Source organism: Penicillium expansum, assembly GCF_000769745.1.
Source record: "Penicillium expansum strain MD-8 chromosome Unknown contig111, whole genome shotgun sequence".
Taxonomy (NCBI): Eukaryota; Fungi; Ascomycota; class Eurotiomycetes; order Eurotiales; family Aspergillaceae; genus Penicillium; species Penicillium expansum.
In genome coordinates this window covers 1-17,247 of record NW_015971485.1, presented here as the reverse complement: position 1 = coordinate 17,247, position 17,247 = coordinate 1, and the positions used below count along the sequence as shown (strand labels likewise).

Below are 17,247 nucleotides of genomic sequence, written 5' to 3'. Positions count from 1 at the left end.
TGTCAGACATGCCACCATCAGCGGGCGAAGAGCGTCTTGTGACCGTGTGAGTTGAACTGACTTCCCCGCAGGTCTATAGGAAGCAGTTCGTGGATTGTGTCTAACAGCCGGAATAGTTTTGCAGATATCCACTACTACTTCACAGAGCCAACCCGAAGACCTTCACCATATCACCACCGCTTTGATAAGGGCTCCTATGTTTATGTTTACCATGACCCTTTTCAGAACAAGGCGCGAATAGAAATTGCCAATAATCCTGGATCTCCAGAGCAGGATGCATTTTGTGGCGGCCTGAGCAATGTTCATATACGACACTCTGCTCAATTCCCGACACTATGTACATTAACAGTTGATGCACACATGGCCTCGCCCCAACATCAATATGCGCATGATACCCCTCAACGTGAGTGGCGTCTGCCTAGCGGAGACCCACGCAATGACCCCAAGGAATTCCGCGATTTCCCTCGCTTGCATACATTGGATATCTACTTCTGGACCCAAGAAGATGCAACCGACTTTCTGGACACTGTCGTCCGGCTTCTATCTAGTTCCCAGGTTGAGACAGACCGAGAGCCGGCCCCGCAACCACAGCAAACCATGAGCTCTGTAGTTCAGCAACTTGAGACCATTGCAGTCTCCGACCCTGCCTATCAGAATGGTCAAACACGCAACTCAAGATCCGAGCCCACAAGCACAGCGGCACCAGTGCCACAGGCGCCGCCACAAACCAGCAGCTTCCCCCCGCCCCCTCCAAGCGGACCTCCAGTTGACCAACGATTAAGCGCTGGGTCTACTCCCGCCGAGGAAAAGAAAGACCCAGCTAGCTTCGCTCCGCTCCCATACAATCCTGCCGCCCCAGCCGCCCCAGAGCCAATCCAATACCGCGAGAAGACCCCGCCGCCAGAGGACGGGATGAACGGCACCGGCCTCGCAGCCGCAGTGGCGGCCGACAGCGGCATGCCATATACGCCCCCGCACCAAATGATGGGGGGTGCAGGAGGCGTGGGTGGATATGCATCCCCGCCCCCCTCAACCCCAGGTTTGCAATACGCAGGCCCTCCAGTCGCAGCACCGCCGGCATTCGCCTCCCCTCCGCCCAGTGCGGGGCTGCAACATTCAAACTCTTTCTCCACTACCCGATCATCGGTCCACAGCCCCGGGACGCCTGTCCCTTCATACTCGCAGTCGTTCCTCGCCGGGCAGGGAGGTCAACAGTACAGCGCAAGCCGGCAAGGCTCAATGTCGTTCGCTCCGCCGCCGCAAGATCCGAATGCCCATCTATATGACCAGCAGGTCTATGGGGCTGCCCAGGCCCAGCCGCCACCTCAGTATCAGGCTGGGGCGGCGGTGCCCGTGGGCGGGTTCTCCAACTACTCGTATGACCAGACTCAGGCGCAGAAGCAGCAGCAGCAACCACCTCAGCGTGCTGGCTCTGAATATGATATTCACAGCCAGGTATATAGACCCACTGAGGTGGAAGCTGGCTCTCACTATCAGAAGTATGCACAGAAGGCCATGAAGAATCCTGGACAGCGGCCAAGGAAATTGGAAGATAGAGCAGAGCGATTGGAAGGTGGCGTGAATAGGTTCCTGAAGAAGCTTGAGAGGAAACTTTGAGCGTAGTTTTTTGGGTGGATGTTTGAGATTCTGCATCTTTCTTTCTTGTCAGAGATCTCTGCTGGTCATGATCACCTTGAGTGCTTGCTATTACTAGCCTGGCTGCTGAGCAGTCCTAGGGAACTCAGGATAAGAATATCGTTTAGCTTTTCGATTTGATGAGAAAATGAAGTGCTTATTAGATACGAACCGAGAAAATTAAATAGTAGTATAAAAGCTTTGAGCCCCGCTATATTGATAAACCAAGATGCTAAATTGGATAATCCCCCAAAGCGCTAAGAATGATATGCTCACGAAATTGGTACAGAGTATGCAAGAGATAAACAAAGAATAGTAAGACAACCCAAAACACTGATAGATGTAAAAATGCTAGCATAGAGTAAGAAAGAGACACGGAAGAATAGATGGTGAACAGGTTGAGGGTAAGCCTTGGTAAATGAAAAGAGGTTCACACTTGGTGAGATAGAAGACAACAGTGAAGAGTATGATCAGAGAAGATTAAAGGTTGATCCAAAATTTACCAGAAGCGGAGATGGACCAGCGAAATCCATTTCAGATAAACGCAGTGCAGTTCTGATATAGAGCGCCTAGTTTAATGCCAGACTGGCAATATCGATGGCGATGTTGCTCGACTCAGCCTCAGTTGCGGGCTGCGCATCAGTGGACTTGGCCTCAGCGGGGTTCTCCTCTGCGACCTCGGCCAAAGTTTCGGGGACAATAACCTCCTTCACTGGCGCATCATCTTCTTTTTCGGGAACCTCGACCTGGACCTCTGTCGATTCCGGAGTCTCGAGGGTTGCGGTAGTGGTCTCAGCAGCCTTCTCTTCCTCAGCATCCTCAGCGATGGGCTCAATAAGGGCCTCAGCAGGAGCATCCACCTCAGCCTCGGCTGAAGCCTGGACTTTGTTGGAATCGACAGGCTCAGCTGACAACTCCGTAGCATCTTCGACTGGGACGGGGTCGGAGGAGCTCTCAGTCACTGTCTCCTCGACAATCGGCTCAGACACTTCAATCGACTTCTCGGTTGGCTCAGCAGATGCAATGGCAACTTCCGGGGTGGGTTCCTCATTTTGAGCAGGGGAGGCGGTCTCCTCAACTGGCTTGGTAGCAGCCTCGGGCTGTTCCACATCTGCAACCGGAGCGGGTTCTACTGTTGCAGTCTCCTTAGAGCTGGCTGTGATGGGCTCCACGATATTCTCTTTCTCACTTTCCTGCTTCATTTGGGAAGGCTTATGTCCATCCTTCTGTGGGACATGTTCCTTGTTCAGAGGCTGGGATTTCTGACTCTGAGGTCGAAGGGCAGTGCTCTTAGGCTTCACCTGGTGGACGCCACGATCTGGAACCTTCCCAATTGACGGCCTGGGGGCCTTAGAAATAGAGCTTGTTCTGGTGACAGGCTTTACCTCGGGCTTTTCCTGGGGGTGGGACTTGTTCGCAGAACTAGCAGTAGGCCGCATCATTCTCGCAAGGAAACCCTCATTGACCGGCTTAGTGCTTGTATCATGAGCTGCTTGAACGGGCAGCGAAGGGCGGGAAGATTGTCTGCGAATGCTGGTACTAGGAGTAGTGGCACGCGACTGAGCTCCAGTTGCGCTTTTGAGGGATGAAGGTTTTCTTGTGAGGGTTGATGCAGTGGTAGTAGTGCGAGTGCTCGGAGCACCTGTGCTTCCTGGCTTAGCAGCAGGTGCGTGGGTTGACGTATTTATCGAACCGGGTACACGGGCAGGTCTCGGTGGGGATTTCATTCCTGGCTTGCTGGATGCACCTGCGGCATGTGGCTTTGAGGTATCCTGTACCGGTGCTGGGCCGCGGGTTGGCCGTGCTGTTGTCTTGGGATTGAGTGAGACACGACTCGGTTTGTGGGCCAGGGAGTTGGCGCGCTCTTTAGCCACTTCGCGAGCCGTAGGCTTGGAGCTTGTATTGTGAGTAGCAGGCTTTGCACCAGTTGAAGCTGTAGTAGTTGGGACAGCCTTGCTCGGTGCATGGCGGGCAGGCCCAACGGAAGAAGACTTCTTCTTGGTCACTACCGATGAATCTGACTTTTGCGAGTGAGAGTCGGAGCTTGTGGACTTAGAATCCGTGGCGGCAGGCACCTCTGTCTGCTTTGGCGGGGTGTTTCGCGACCGAAGTTCAGAATCAGTGCTCGCTGCGGGTTCCTCCTTGGCAGGATGATTCCGTTCCGTCTTTGTTCCATTGGTTTCTTTCGGTCGACCCTCAGCTAGTATCTGTCCCAAAGTCGCGTTCTGTGTGTGGTCCATGCGACTGAGCGGGGTGGGAGAGATCATGCCCTGGCGGCCTGACTCCGCATCCCCCGAATTGATCTTCGGCCCAAACATTCCAGGACTATCGCTACGCCCGCTTGTTTTCCTCAACGGCGAAGAAGGATTCGACTGAATGACCCCGTCCACAGTGATAAAGCTAGCCCGAACCTTGGACAACTGCCGAATTGTTCCTGACGAGTCTGACGCAGTTGGGGATCGGCCACGAGGCGGAGGAGAGGCGATGGGACTTTGGCCTTCAAACTTGGCTAACAAGCTGCGTACCCCAGGGTGATGGGGATTGTTATCGGACATTATCGCTGAGGGTACGTCAGTCGAACAAGGGCGTGTATGCAATCGAGGGGAAGCTGGAAACGCGTGTGCAGAGCACAGGGGTGCTCCTGAAATCAGGTCGAAACGGGATTGTTGTGACGACTAATCGGATACAGGCAGATCCCACTGCATGTTCCCAGGAGGGTTCGGGTTCAACGCGTCCAAGTCGGATAGAGAATTGGTATGAGACAAGAGGACACAAGGTGTGAAGAGCCGATCCAGAAACTATTACATACTTACGCGCTAGCTAAGGCTAGCGTATCCAATTGGCTAACGCCTTACGTTGTACTCCGTACTCCGTACTCCATAACAGACCTCCCTGTCTCAGGGGCTTTCATTTCTATGTGACAGGTGACTTCATCCCTGAGGGGTCTTATTTAATTTTACTGTACGTAGTACGGAGTACTTAAAACCCCCCTATGAGGGTTGAAACATGGGATCTGAACACATACACAAGTGGGTCTCGAGTAAGGGGCATAATATGCCTGAGGCAGAATATCAACACAGGTCTAACCGAACATGAATTTTCCCCGATTTGGGCCCTATTTGCAAGATTTTGATGGCTTTAGTACAGAGTACTATCTATATGTGTATAGGGATATACCTGTTAGCCAAGGCATATGTCTCAGCGCGGGGTAACTATACCCCGTAGCTTTGGAGGAAATTATATGAAGGTGGTAAGATCATAGCCAAGAAATATAAGTCTCATAATTAACGTTGGTACCTAGGGAGGTCGATAGTACATGGATGTATATCACATCGATTCTATCAAAGCAAAAGCCCAATTACCCCTGGACTTTATACACGGCCATGTAACCAGCTGTATACCTTACCTTTCAGCCAATGAGAGGGCCTCGGGGTATGTCCGATGGAAACACGTGACGGTGCCAGACCCTCCTATACGAGGCTTCTCCAACTTTCTTACGGAGTAGCTTCTTTGATTTAGTATGAACTTATGATTCACAATGGTCGGTGTACCTCGGAGCAATGGTTGCTCACTATGCGTTAAACGACGAGTCAAGGTGAGTGGATTATCTACGTGAAGTCCGGTTAAAATGTCCCACGCCATATTGATAACGCCACAGTGCGATCAAAGACTTCCTGGTTGTGCTAAATGCGAGAAGTATGGGCAATCTTGCCCTGGATATGACCGGGGCTTCAAGTTTATAATTGGAAAGCCATACCGGGATCGGCGTCAACCCAACCCAAGGAATGATGAAAAAGATGGACGTTCTAAGAGCGCAACCTCGAATTCTAAAATTGACCTTGAGCCAACCTACCAGACTCTGGCCCAGAGAGAAAAACCATATTCTCTCATTTCCGTGGAGGTGAATGTTGTGCAATATCTTTGTGTTCTCATTGATGATTTCTCTCAACCATACACTTCCACTCCAACACATGTTGTGGTCCGATGGCTTGGATTTCTTCCCTCCATTTATGGCCAAAATCGGGTATTAGATGCCACCATAAGGTCTTTTACCGCACATCATTTTGGACGCAGTACTCAAAATACCCAAATGGTGTCGTATGCCCGATCAGCTTATGGGGAAGCCCTGCGTGGGCTCCGGAAATCGCTGGAAACTCCTGCGGAAAGTCTATCGTCTCATATATTTTGTGCGGTAGTACTTCTATGCATGTATGAGGTAAAATAATTTCACACTCGAAGTGATTCATTTGTCAGTGACTGATCGTATACAGCTTTTCACAGATACTGAGAACCCAGAGTCGTGGATGAAGCATGCCAAAGGACTCAGCCAGCTGGTACAGATTCGAGGGCCAGATAGGTACAACAATCAGATTGATATAATGTTATTGAAAGCTTCCCGAGGATTGATTGTAAGTTTGAACCATGGACGTTTGCCTTTAACCTCCTTGAGAAGCATTAGAAAGCGAGTTGCAAATTGGAATAGACGCTCATATTCGAATAGGTGATGCACTCAATGTTCTCAGGCGAAGGGTGTTTTTTAGCCTCGGATGAGTGGCATGATAAGATGCGACAGCAATACACATTAGACTTATCCCCAGAAGTGCACAACAGCATTGAACTATTCTTTGCATATTTCACATATGCTCCGAGCCTGGTGCATAAGCTCTATGGTTTGAGGCATGTCGAAACTACCAGTGCCGAAGCTCTACAAACAATCTCAGAGACCCTTTCGAAAACACTCGAGATACAGATGAAACTGGCTATATGGTATGAGCAATTTGCTCAAATCGCACCACCGCCAACCGAAACTATCTCCTCGACTGGGGATGAACTATATCCGATCATCCTCACATATACAGATGTGAGCTATGCAACTATCTACTGCGGTTACTATTCCTACATGGTAATCATCCATGAACTTTTGAAAACTTGTGATTACCCTGGTGAGCATTCAGCCATGGTTGTCTATTTTAGAGACCAAATTTGTAAGTCGGTCGAATACAACAGTGTGGGAGTAATGGGTCCATATCGAATGGGGTTTCCTCTCCGCGTGGCATTTGAAATTGCAGATCCAGTGACAAGATCTTGGATCTTGAACCGTCTTCAGCAATTTTCAAACATATACGCAGCCGCTCAGCCAGAGAACTATCATACTGTCTTGTGATACAAAGCAAAGTGCATTAAACTATTCTGACTCAATGCCAACTCTCCAAACCATCCTCCAAGCAGTACCTCGCTGTGCCGTTTCACAGCCGGTCTCAGAAATGTCCAAAGTGACCTAGCTCAATTCCGCGTCGATTCCAAGTCATCATACACGATGTGCTTGGAAATGATCGACGGCCAAACCGGTTCGGCTACAGTGCGTGCTGCCAAAAGTAAGACGACAATGATGATCTCCATCAGAAGCCCCATTCCAACTAAGATGCCAATATCACCAGTGGCTGGGTTGAACTTGGGGGGTCCATACTCCAACATCAGGAAATAAATAACCCGAACCAACAAAAATGGAAGAGTCAACACTATCCAAAGCACGGCTTGGTGACCCGACTTGGGAAGAATCGCCCGCGATTTTACCCCAAGCCAACCAACAAGACCGCACACATTGGCGAATGTGACAACAAGAACAATGGATCCAGCCTCTCCCAATGCACGCATGTCAATACATCCGCCCACCACTGCTAGCATGATAGCGATGAAAATCGGGAAACGGAAGAAATGCAGAGCAAACCGTGTTGGCCTGGTCCATTTCGAATTTCCAGAACCAGTCTCTCCGGATTGTCCACTATTCGGAGAAACATCGTCAGCATATTCTTCTCCAGAAAGAAAAAAAGAGCAAAACTCCTGGGCCTAGGGACTCTTCAACATACCATCGCAATAAAACCAAGCTGATTTCAAATAAGAGCGGCGAAAGGCCCACGCTTTGCAAAATGGATTCAGCTATGAGCATTGGCTTCTCCGGATGTGAGCTCGCAAGCACCAGGGCTGAGCCCGCTATGCGAACTGTGGAGGATTTTAATAGCCATATCTTCAAAGTCGTTGGGATATCTTCCACTTACTCTGTGCCAGAAGACCGACCATACTCCACCAAGAATAGAACACGCAGCGTCCAATATTCTTGTTCTTGTTGTGGTGCCAGTATCGCCACTCTTGCATGCATCGTATGCTGAACTGCACAATATGGATGAGGGAATATATGGCAATCTCTGCAATTGCAATATTCCGTTTCCCAGTTGTGATTGGCGAATCTGATGAACGGGACAGAAGGTTGAATGCCATAGTGAGCCCTGGATTCGAAAGAATTGACAGTAGGTTTTGGGTGATAGTTGAAGCGCGGAATATAATGCAAATGAAAATTGTAATGTGATTTTGAATGCTTCAAATATCTACTCTGAGGATTGGGTTCAATCTCTGTCGAAGACTGTGTATACTCGATGCTGGTGGATCTACATCGCGGTAAGTGACCCATTTGGGTTTAGCGTTTATAGCACTTAGCGTGGGTGAACTTGAATGGCTGCAAATATTGAGTTACATGATGAAAATGGACATTTTAAAGTTCGGTGAAGCCATGAAAGAACCTTGCAAGGAGGGAAGTGCAAAAATATTGTCCATATTTAACTTCGCGAGAAGTGACCCGTTTTGGTAGTCCGGGCATGCACACATACCCATGCGCAACCTTGGAATTTTTCCCCGGCTGACTGTATCATTTTTTTTCGAAATGCATAGCTAAATAAACAAATATTAATTTTTGATATTGTTTCATCATCTGTATTCCATATAATGTGAGCTAGAAAGGTAAGTTTATAACAACGTACTCTGTATATGGTCGCCGCTTCTCCGGACCCCGGGATTGGTATATCGGAGTAACAATAATCCGATGCCGTATACAAAATGCAAAGCTCCGATGACGGCGATTATCGATTTCAAGAAAGCAACTCTTCAAAAAAGTCTATCAAAATGGCTGCTGCCCGGACACTTCGCATTGGTACAATCGCCCTTGTTTTGCGATCTTGTGGCTCGGCAATTGACTGACATGACCGGAATATTATAGGTCTCATCCCCGGAGACGGTATCGGACGGGAGGTCATCCCGGTGGGTAGCTCTATCAAGATTTATTATGCGAGCCAATTCACTGATTGAATTTTGTTTGATGGAATACAGGCCGGCCGTCGGATCCTTGAGTCTCTCCCCTCTTCCCTGAACCTCAAGTTCAGCTTCGTCGATCTCGATGCTGGCTACGAGACCTTCCAGAAGACTGGAACCGCTCTGCCCGACAAGACTGTCGATACCCTGAAGAAGGAGTGTGACGGTGCTCTCTTCGGCGCTGTCAGGTTAGCTACAATTTCCTTGTTTTAGCATGCGCAATTCCGGCTGACAATTTCTACCCACCCGAAGCTCTCCCAGCACCAAGGTCGCCGGCTACTCCTCGCCCATTGTCGCTCTCCGCAAGAAGCTCGACCTGTACGCCAACGTCCGCCCTGTCAAGACCACCGCCGGTAACAGCAATGGCAAGCCCATTGACCTTGTCATCGTCCGCGAGAACACCGAGGACCTGTACGTGAAGGAAGAGCGCACCATCGAGGGTCCCAACGGCAAGATTGCCGAGGCCATCAAGCGTATCTCCGAGCATGCCTCGTTCCGCATCTCCAACATCGCCGGTGAGATTGCGCTCCGCCGCCAAAACATCCGCTCCGCTTCCCCCGCCATCTCTACCCGTGACCAGGCCATGGTTACCATCACCCACAAGTCGAACGTGCTCTCCCAGACTGATGGTCTCTTCCGTGAGACCGCGCGCCGCGCTCTTGCCGCCGAGAAGTTCTCCTCCATCTTCGTTGAGGAGCAGATTGTCGACTCCATGGTCTACAAGCTCTTCCGCCAGCCCGAGTTCTACGATGTCATTGTCGCCCCTAACCTCTACGGTGACATCCTTTCTGACGGTGCTGCTGCCCTTGTTGGCAGCTTGGGTCTCGTTCCCAGCGCCAACGTTGGTGATGGCTTCGCTATCGGTGAGCCCTGCCACGGCAGTGCCCCTGACATTGAGGGCCAGGGTATCTCCAACCCCATTGCTACTATCCGCAGTGTTGCTCTGATGCTCGAGTTCTTGGGCGAGGAGAAGGCCGCTGCCCAGATCTACGCTGCTGTCGATGGTAACCTCGATGCTGGTCAGTTCCTTACCCCCGATATGGGCGGAAAGGCCACTACTCAGCAGGTCTTGGACGATGTCCTGAAGAGACTGTAAAAGTAAAATTGTATATAAGCCAATGTTTGCGATGATACTTAAGATATGAATCTACTGCTTTCCCTTGCATGCATTGACAACCATTTAATTTTATCAGCCCCGTGTCCATCTCAACAGTTTTACTGTTAGTTCGAGAATTGTATCACTCAACATCGCCAGACGACGGCTCCGGCTCCCAGTCAAACTTCCCTAGATTGTCATCACGTTGCTCACTCTTGCTGTGGTCTTTCTTGTCCTCCATTTCACTAAGGACCACCGAGAACACCACAGCAAGATACACCCGTCCGTTTGAAACATCCTTGAGCGTATACCGTAGCTCATGGTTATTCTCATCCACATACTTCATGATGTGTAGATTGAATCCAGGAAGACGGACAGAAAAATCTATGATGACCAGTAAGCCGACCATCCCAATCAAAAGAGCAACTCCGCGTTGCACTCACCATTGAATGCCAAATAAGGATTTCCAAAATCAGCAACATACATCCTCCCAGGCTCAAAGTCAAACTCCTTTCTATTCGCCTCATCCTGGAAATGCTTTCTGCGTTCCTCGACTGTTTCGGGAATATTAAATCGCCGACGCACATTGGCAGAATCTTCGCTATAAGAACCTTCTTCAACAATCTCATCATGGAGCGTTGGCACCTCGTCAGATTTCTTCATCTTATCTCCAATTCGGAACTGGTCCCACGATGCCAATGCCGGGCTGTACAAGTACGGGTGATCAGCATAGACATCCCCGTCTAGGCCAGGGTCAAGTGTCCACTTGACCATCCGTAGCGCTGCGTTGAATCCTGGAGGTAGCATGTCGCGGATTGGGTGATCAAAGTCATTGCCAAAGACGAGGTTGTTGCCATTCACTGGCTCTTTGAAGATGATTGAGAAGCATATGGAATATAGGTCTTTTGCATGCAGGGGGTGGTCGAAATATGGGCTTGTGGATGGTGAACTTTCGGGATAGCCTATTTGACGGATGAGCTCCGTTCTTTGATTGAATAGATGAGAGCAGAGGTATTACCTGTATAGTCTTTGATCCGTACGCAGAGACTCACAATAGCGTGATCGTTCTCGATTCGTATTGTCTCGCCATTTACAGGTACCACTTGATGCGTCTTAAGGTTGTAGTCTGCGCCTGCCGTTACCTTCAAGCGGTGATTGTGTGCTTTGGTGTCCTGGCCAACCATGATTGGGGCGGGTAGTAAGTGAGTTGATGAGATCTTGTGCGAAAGAAAGATATTGTTGCTAGAAGTTTATTTGAAGTGTGGCCAACGAATCCAATTTTATAGGTTTGACGCCCAACAACGTCATCGTTCTTGAGGACAATCAAGTATTGATACGGAGTGACAACGGTGTCGAAGTTCTTACCACAAAATTGCCCAAATAACAATAAATAAGAAAGGAGATCTTTGGTATTGAAGAGCCCGGTCTAATGTGCATCAGGATTATCAGCGTTGAGAGCTACCTAGGTACTAATTGTTCCAATGTTCCAAGTTAAGTGCGTTGTCTCTAAAATACCATGCACTCCAAGAACTGTTTGGAACAGCCAACACTGGGCTGTGAATATAGGGATGGTGTTATCTTCACAAGGTGTTCTATTTGTCGATCTATCCAAGTACCTCGTACTTTGTAGATGCAAACACTCAGCCCTGCTCAGCTGGCCCCCAAACCCAAGTTGGGAATGACATCATGGCCCCCAGACAAGCCCCAAGCTCAAATTTGATTGGCTGGAGCGGTACGTGGTACCCAAAAAGGTTAGTGCGACGAACCCTAAATGAGTGGAGATGCCAAGACTCTGCGCCTCCGGGCACCTGGTGAGATGAGCTATATAAGTAGTCTAAATTTCCCATCTAAAGAATTAATTCATTCCAAATCAAAGCCAAATCAAAGACAGAATCAATACAAGACTCAGATCTCAATTACTACCAAGCGAATACAATGGCTTCAACCGATATCCCTCAGCCCATCCAATCTCCTTCTACATCCAACAATCCATTCTTCACAGACTCAAACAAAATGGCTTCATCCGATACTCCCCAATACACCCAGACTTTATCCCAAAGCTCCGCTTTCAAAGTCGACTTCACGTGGAAGAAGTGGAAGGGCATCGTCTCCGACGTCAACAATCCTTCAGACCCCTTATACACTATCCATTATTCCCCATTCAGTCTCGCAGCCAACATGGTTTTCAAAAAGGCCCCCGAGGAGGAAGTCATCGGAATTGGAAAGCTGAATGCGGTCTCCATCAACGCCGACTACGAACTGCGCGGACAAAAGGCCCACCTTCTAGCCCAGAAACGCTGGCGTACGGTCTACACCCACCGCTCACTCAACTTCTCTGACACCGAATCTCCTGTCACAATGACATGGACCAGCGATTGCGGGTTTAAGACCTGGGACTTTGTCTGTGTCGATGAGGAGCAGATGCCCGTGGCAAAATTCTCTGCCAATGCCTGGGGTGTCACCAAAATTGGCAAGATCGAGTTCATGGGTCCCAAGGCAGATGATAGAGCTGCACAAGAGGAGATTATGGTTACGGGGATTACGTTGTTCTATTGCATGATGCTTCGCTGTAACAACATTTTCAATCTCTTCGGGGCTATCTTTGCTCGACCGGGGCACAAGCAGCATATTGAGCCTCAGCACAAAGCTATTATAAGCGAGTAGGCTTCGCAATCTGTTTGGTCTTTTTGAGTTGTTTGGGAGTTTATTTTTGTTTTGCAGACGGAGAGATATACCATTTGATTTAGAATGTTTATTATATAGTTGATCATATTACTCTTTAATACATCTATTGACTGTACACAAGTTCCGCCCTAGAGACGGGGTCATACTCGACATATAACGTGTCTAGAAATTGTATATTTGGGCTGTCCCGACATGGGTATAGACGCCCCCGCAAAATCGAAAGATTTGGTTGATATGACATCTGGAGATAGTTGAGATGTTTAAGAACGTAATTTGATGTATACAAGCCTTTATCAGAGCCAAAATAAAGACGAAAATAAATAAACAAAAGTATCGAAATTGCATAAAAATTAAGCCAAATCTGACGCGGGAAGATGCATATTAGATCCGATACCACGGCCGACATCCGAAGTGTCGGCTGATATCTCGACGCTATCCAGACGCCGCCGATCCTTGCCACGGCCAATTTCGATGTCAACAAATCGGGCGCTAACGGGAGTAATTGGCTCACTCCCAGTGCCTATTGTGGTGCCATCCGACATGAAATCGTCTGATTTCAACTCCCAATTGGCCGCACGAACTTTGGCTCTGCGACGTTCTGAATTGATAGTCTCCTTCATGTGGGCAAACGATCGAACTTGATCTGCGGCCCACTTGTCTAAGAGCTCATTTCGAGCTTCGACTTCTAGTTGAAGCTGTTCTTCAAGGCCGGTGTTGACATTCTGAAGACGCTGCATTTCACATTTGGCACCATGCAATGATGTGGTGAGGTCTGAAATGCGAACGTTGAGAGTTCCAGTCTCTGCTTCGTGTGTTTGCAGTTCATTGGTGGTTTGCTCAAGGGTCTCAATGGCTTTTTGATATTCCTTTTCAAGAAGCTCCACCTGAGCCATCAAGTCGGAAGCCCGAATGCGGTTGTTTTCGACTGTTTTCTCCAACTCTCGGATGCGAGATTCAGACTCAGAAGCTGTAGCCTCGGCTGAACAGCGTTTTGAGCGTTCATGGGCCACTTGTTTCTTGAGCTTTGATATTTGCCGGGTGTAGTCCTCCTTCGTAGCTGTGTTTTCCTTTTCAAGATTGTCAATAAGACTTTCAAGACCCTTTACTTCATAGTGATACTTGTCGAGGGCTGTGGTTAATCTGTCAATCCCAACAGCCTGTTCCTGGCCTTCGCGCTCGAGGTCTTGCATTCGCATCCTTGTGTGGAGCATGTCTCCTGCGGAAGATGCGATTGAATCCTCGAGCCTGTCGATTTTGCTTACAGCTGTCTCATATCGATGTAGTAAAGCATCAAACTGCCCTCGAAGAGCTCTTTCCCGGCCGAGAGAACCGTCATGGTAATGGCGCTCTGTCCCCAGATCTTTTGCCAATGACTCAACGCGCCTCACTAATGCACCCAAGGTTGCCTTGCCGTCCTCAAGACTGACGTTGGCAGTCTCACCAGGTAGCGCACGTTCAAGCTCAAGGCGAGCTGAGCGGAAGTGGCTCCGCATGTCGGATACGATATCGTCCACGCCGTCCCCGGAGAATCCTAAACCGGAGCATTGTCGGGTGACTCCTTCAAGAGCCTCGGCAGCATCAGAAGCACGAGAGAGAGCATTTTCCAAAATATCCATGATATTCTCGAAGAAGTCTGATGGTGGAGAAGACTGGCACAAAAGGCTATTGATCGTAGGGTCATTGAACCCTGAGATTCGTGATCGACATGCATTGAACAAGTTGTTCTTTTCTTGCCTGGCAGCTTCCAGGTCAAGGGTCAGGGTGTGAATATCAGATTGTTCGGTATTGACTGAAGTATGCGTTTGGGTGGCGCGAATCGGTGTCTGAGGTTCGTCAGATAGCATTAAGCTATCAGTGACAGGTGGATTATGACTCCGAGTGCCACGGAAATCAGGGGAGCTGGATACAATGACAGCACTATCGTTAAACATGAAAGTCTCTCCATCACTGTTCGAAAATGGGGCGGTGTCATCCAGGCTGTGATGAGAAACCACTGATACTTCCTCACAAGATCTGGGTGTATCTGGTGTCATCCAATAAGATTCAGCCATCGAACCTTGGCCCTCAAAGCCTATTTCACCTCGTCTCATAGCCCTGAGTTCATCTTTCAGGGAATCCCGCTCTTGAAGCAAAGCTCGCATGGTCTTTTCCATGTTGCGCGTCTGCCGCTTTTCACGCTCGATGTGATTGATTTCATCACTCAACCCAATTCGCCTAATTCTTCTCTGGGTCCGCGTATCTAGGATCTGGCGGAGTGGAGTAAATTGGATTCTTCGCTCGGTGCATGTTTCATCAAAGGGCTCCTCCGGGTCATACGACCGCTGGAAGCGTGGTGTTGGGGCAGACCTGCGTCGGGATTTGCGGCTAGGTGTGCGATCCCCAGATCCTGTCTCGAACGATGTTCGACGCATCGCTGGAGTTAAGCCGGTTGATCCAATATCTTCATCATGCAATAACCGAGGACCTGGGTCGGAAAACCGAACTCTTTTTCTTGATTTCTTGGGTGTAACAGATATTGGTTTTTGCTGTTGGTTGAGGCCGGCATCTTCTGGCACTGCTGCCAAGCTCTGTCTAGTCCGGCGTGAGACTGGTGACTGGCTTGGATTTGAGACCGAGCTCTTCCGTTTCCTTCCTGACCGAGTGATGTCCATGTTGAACAGACGAGTATATAGGAATAATGAAAGTCAAAACAAAGAAATGGTTTACAAAATAAAATTGTACACAGGGATAGGCTTATAAAGAGAATTCTATAGATCACAAGTTAAGACGTAAACAAACAAAGTGGGGCTCTATAGGCAACAGGCGCCTAGACGCGTGCCTAATCCATATTGCCTATTCCGGCGATGGTAAACAAGGTGCTTCTTTGGGCGATCAGGTGACAGCAGGACATAGGTTCCACGTGATGTTTACATATTCAACACACGTGACATGCTCCTTTACGTCTTATTCATCGAGGTATATCGAAAATAGTATGTGTTCAATCCGATGATCTCTTCACAGGCTGATACTTAGCTACCTGGACAAGATCGGGAAGTGTTTATTGTATAGATCAGAGCTACTCCACACTGCCACAACATATACCCTTATCGATAGCATCGAAGTTTCCACCTAGGGCAAATTAGAAATACAAAATTCCAAGGTTGGAAAGCCAGGCAGCTTCCTCCAATCGAAACCCTGCAATATTGGCAATATTAGCTAGGAAGGCACATTAGACCCTCTTTTCTACTTGGTCCCATTTCCCTTCTTACCTCCGTGTGACTCTGTTATGGAATAAGCCTGGTTGTGGTAAAGATGCTTGTATTGCTATGGAATTACTGCGTAGGATAAGCTACGCTGCTTAATAATACATCCGTCATCCATCCCCTAAGGGCCAGGCCCTCACAACTACCCCCTTTAAAAGTGTGCTACCGCCCTCGGTAGTAGGAGATGATACGCCTAGAAATCTATTGCCAGCTGGTTGGTAGAGAGGGGAGTCTACGGTAGAGGCCGCATTAAGGTAGTAATTACCCCTACTTCCGCCTTAATTGCCTTATCCTTTATAGTTTTAATATATCGGTTAACAAGTATAAGGCCCTCTGTAAAAGTAGTAGTATCACGAACAGTGTTTAGGGAAGCTCCGAGCCCTTCCTATATCGCGCGTACTATACGCGGGTCCCCCTTAATAAAGTAGGCGCGGAAGTTAATCAGTCTAGTATAGTTAAGGGAAGTAATATGTGTAAGATTTGTGCTAGTACTAATATATTACTATAGTACTTCGATAGCTAATAGTAAAGATATAACCGGTCCGATAAGGTTAGGGGCCCTATCAATCTAGCTAATCTAGAAGCGGAGGTCTATATTTTGTAGCGGTTTAGAGCGGGGTTTTGCGATAGTAACCTATCCCTAAGAAGGGATATATGTATTAGACGTAATACTCTCCTCTCTGTCCCTTTCACGGCGGGCGCGTCGTTGTTAATAAGCGGTAGGGTTACTAAATAAGTTAAGGATCTTATATATATCTTCCTATAGGATAAGCTTAAGCTTAGCTACGTCCTATACTAGGGGGTCTTAGTTTAGGAATAGTCTTCTATAGATAAAAGCCTCGCTGTTAAAGTTTAACTCTAGAATAGTCTACTAGGTCTGGTTGTATAGTTTATTATTAGGGAAGGTAGTAGAGGGGAAGTTATTAACTATATTATAGATATATTTATAGAAGCTGTTAAGATCCTATAGGCGGGCGTATATTAGGTCTTACTTTATCTTAGTCTGGTAGATTAATATATATACTATCAGATTATTATTTATAATAAATTAGTATACTACCTTATTTTAGCTATAGCTGATAGTAGCTATATAAACTAGGTTAACTAGCCTATTTATACTAGGCTTTAGGTAGGTAGTAGAATTAAAAGTATAGAGTACTAGCTTAGTTAAGGAATCCTCTATACTTACCTAGATAGCTTCGGGCGGGGCTAAGGTAGCGCTAATATAGAACTCTAAAACGCTTAAATAGTACTTTCTGCTAATAAGGTAGGATATAGGGTTCTAGCTACTATAAAGGATATAAAATACCTTATAAATAGGGAACTATAAGAGACTATTAGCCTAGATAATTATTAGGGGGTCTAGAAGAGTATATAAAGTATAGATATCTAGACCTGGCAGTAACCCTCCATTTAGACCCGCCAAGACGCTAAGGAGGGTCCAAAGTC

At 48.0% G+C, this 17,247-nt stretch overlaps 8 protein-coding genes across 8 annotated transcripts; 4 read left to right on the top strand and 4 right to left on the bottom strand.

The window, feature by feature from the left end:
- Positions 1-8: 8 nt before the first annotated feature.
- PEX2_036590 (uncharacterized protein) lies at positions 9-1,617 on the top strand (the record flags this gene model as incomplete). The annotated part of the gene is made up of 2 exons (XM_016740934.1): positions 9-46; positions 117-1,617. The coding sequence occupies 2 exons, from the start codon at positions 9-11 to the stop codon at positions 1,615-1,617; spliced, it is 1,539 nt and encodes a 512-aa protein (XP_016593695.1).
- Positions 1,618-2,204: 587 nt separating this feature from the next.
- PEX2_036580 (uncharacterized protein) lies at positions 2,205-4,190 on the bottom strand (the record flags this gene model as incomplete). The annotated part of the gene is made up of 1 exon (XM_016740933.1): positions 2,205-4,190. One exon carries the CDS (start codon positions 4,188-4,190, stop codon positions 2,205-2,207), a length of 1,986 nt encoding a protein of 661 aa, XP_016593694.1.
- Positions 4,191-6,385: 2,195 nt separating this feature from the next.
- Positions 6,386-6,799, top strand: PEX2_036570 (uncharacterized protein; the record flags this gene model as incomplete). Its single annotated transcript, XM_016740932.1, has 1 exon — positions 6,386-6,799. One exon carries the CDS (start codon positions 6,386-6,388, stop codon positions 6,797-6,799), a length of 414 nt encoding a protein of 137 aa, XP_016593693.1.
- Positions 6,800-6,918: 119 nt separating this feature from the next.
- Positions 6,919-7,911, bottom strand: PEX2_036560 (uncharacterized protein; the record flags this gene model as incomplete). Its single annotated transcript, XM_016740931.1, has 3 exons — positions 6,919-7,417; positions 7,503-7,635; positions 7,692-7,911. 3 exons carry the CDS (start codon positions 7,909-7,911, stop codon positions 6,919-6,921), a joined length of 852 nt encoding a protein of 283 aa, XP_016593692.1.
- Positions 7,912-8,589: 678 nt separating this feature from the next.
- Positions 8,590-9,871, top strand: lysB (homoisocitrate dehydrogenase lysB; the record flags this gene model as incomplete). Its single annotated transcript, XM_016740930.1, has 4 exons — positions 8,590-8,617; positions 8,684-8,724; positions 8,794-8,963; positions 9,028-9,871. The coding sequence occupies 4 exons, from the start codon at positions 8,590-8,592 to the stop codon at positions 9,869-9,871; spliced, it is 1,083 nt and encodes a 360-aa protein (XP_016593691.1).
- Positions 9,872-10,013: 142 nt separating this feature from the next.
- On the bottom strand, positions 10,014-11,055 carry PEX2_036540 (DUF1769 domain-containing protein; the record flags this gene model as incomplete). The annotated part of the gene is made up of 3 exons (XM_016740929.1): positions 10,014-10,255; positions 10,315-10,833; positions 10,890-11,055. The coding sequence occupies 3 exons, from the start codon at positions 11,053-11,055 to the stop codon at positions 10,014-10,016; spliced, it is 927 nt and encodes a 308-aa protein (XP_016593690.1).
- Positions 11,056-11,806: 751 nt separating this feature from the next.
- PEX2_036530 (uncharacterized protein) lies at positions 11,807-12,535 on the top strand (the record flags this gene model as incomplete). The annotated part of the gene is made up of 1 exon (XM_016740928.1): positions 11,807-12,535. The coding sequence occupies one exon, from the start codon at positions 11,807-11,809 to the stop codon at positions 12,533-12,535; it is 729 nt and encodes a 242-aa protein (XP_016593689.1).
- Positions 12,536-12,906: 371 nt separating this feature from the next.
- Positions 12,907-14,967, bottom strand: PEX2_036520 (uncharacterized protein; the record flags this gene model as incomplete). The annotated part of the gene is made up of 1 exon (XM_016740927.1): positions 12,907-14,967. The coding sequence occupies one exon, from the start codon at positions 14,965-14,967 to the stop codon at positions 12,907-12,909; it is 2,061 nt and encodes a 686-aa protein (XP_016593688.1).
- Positions 14,968-17,247: the final 2,280 nt, after the last annotated feature.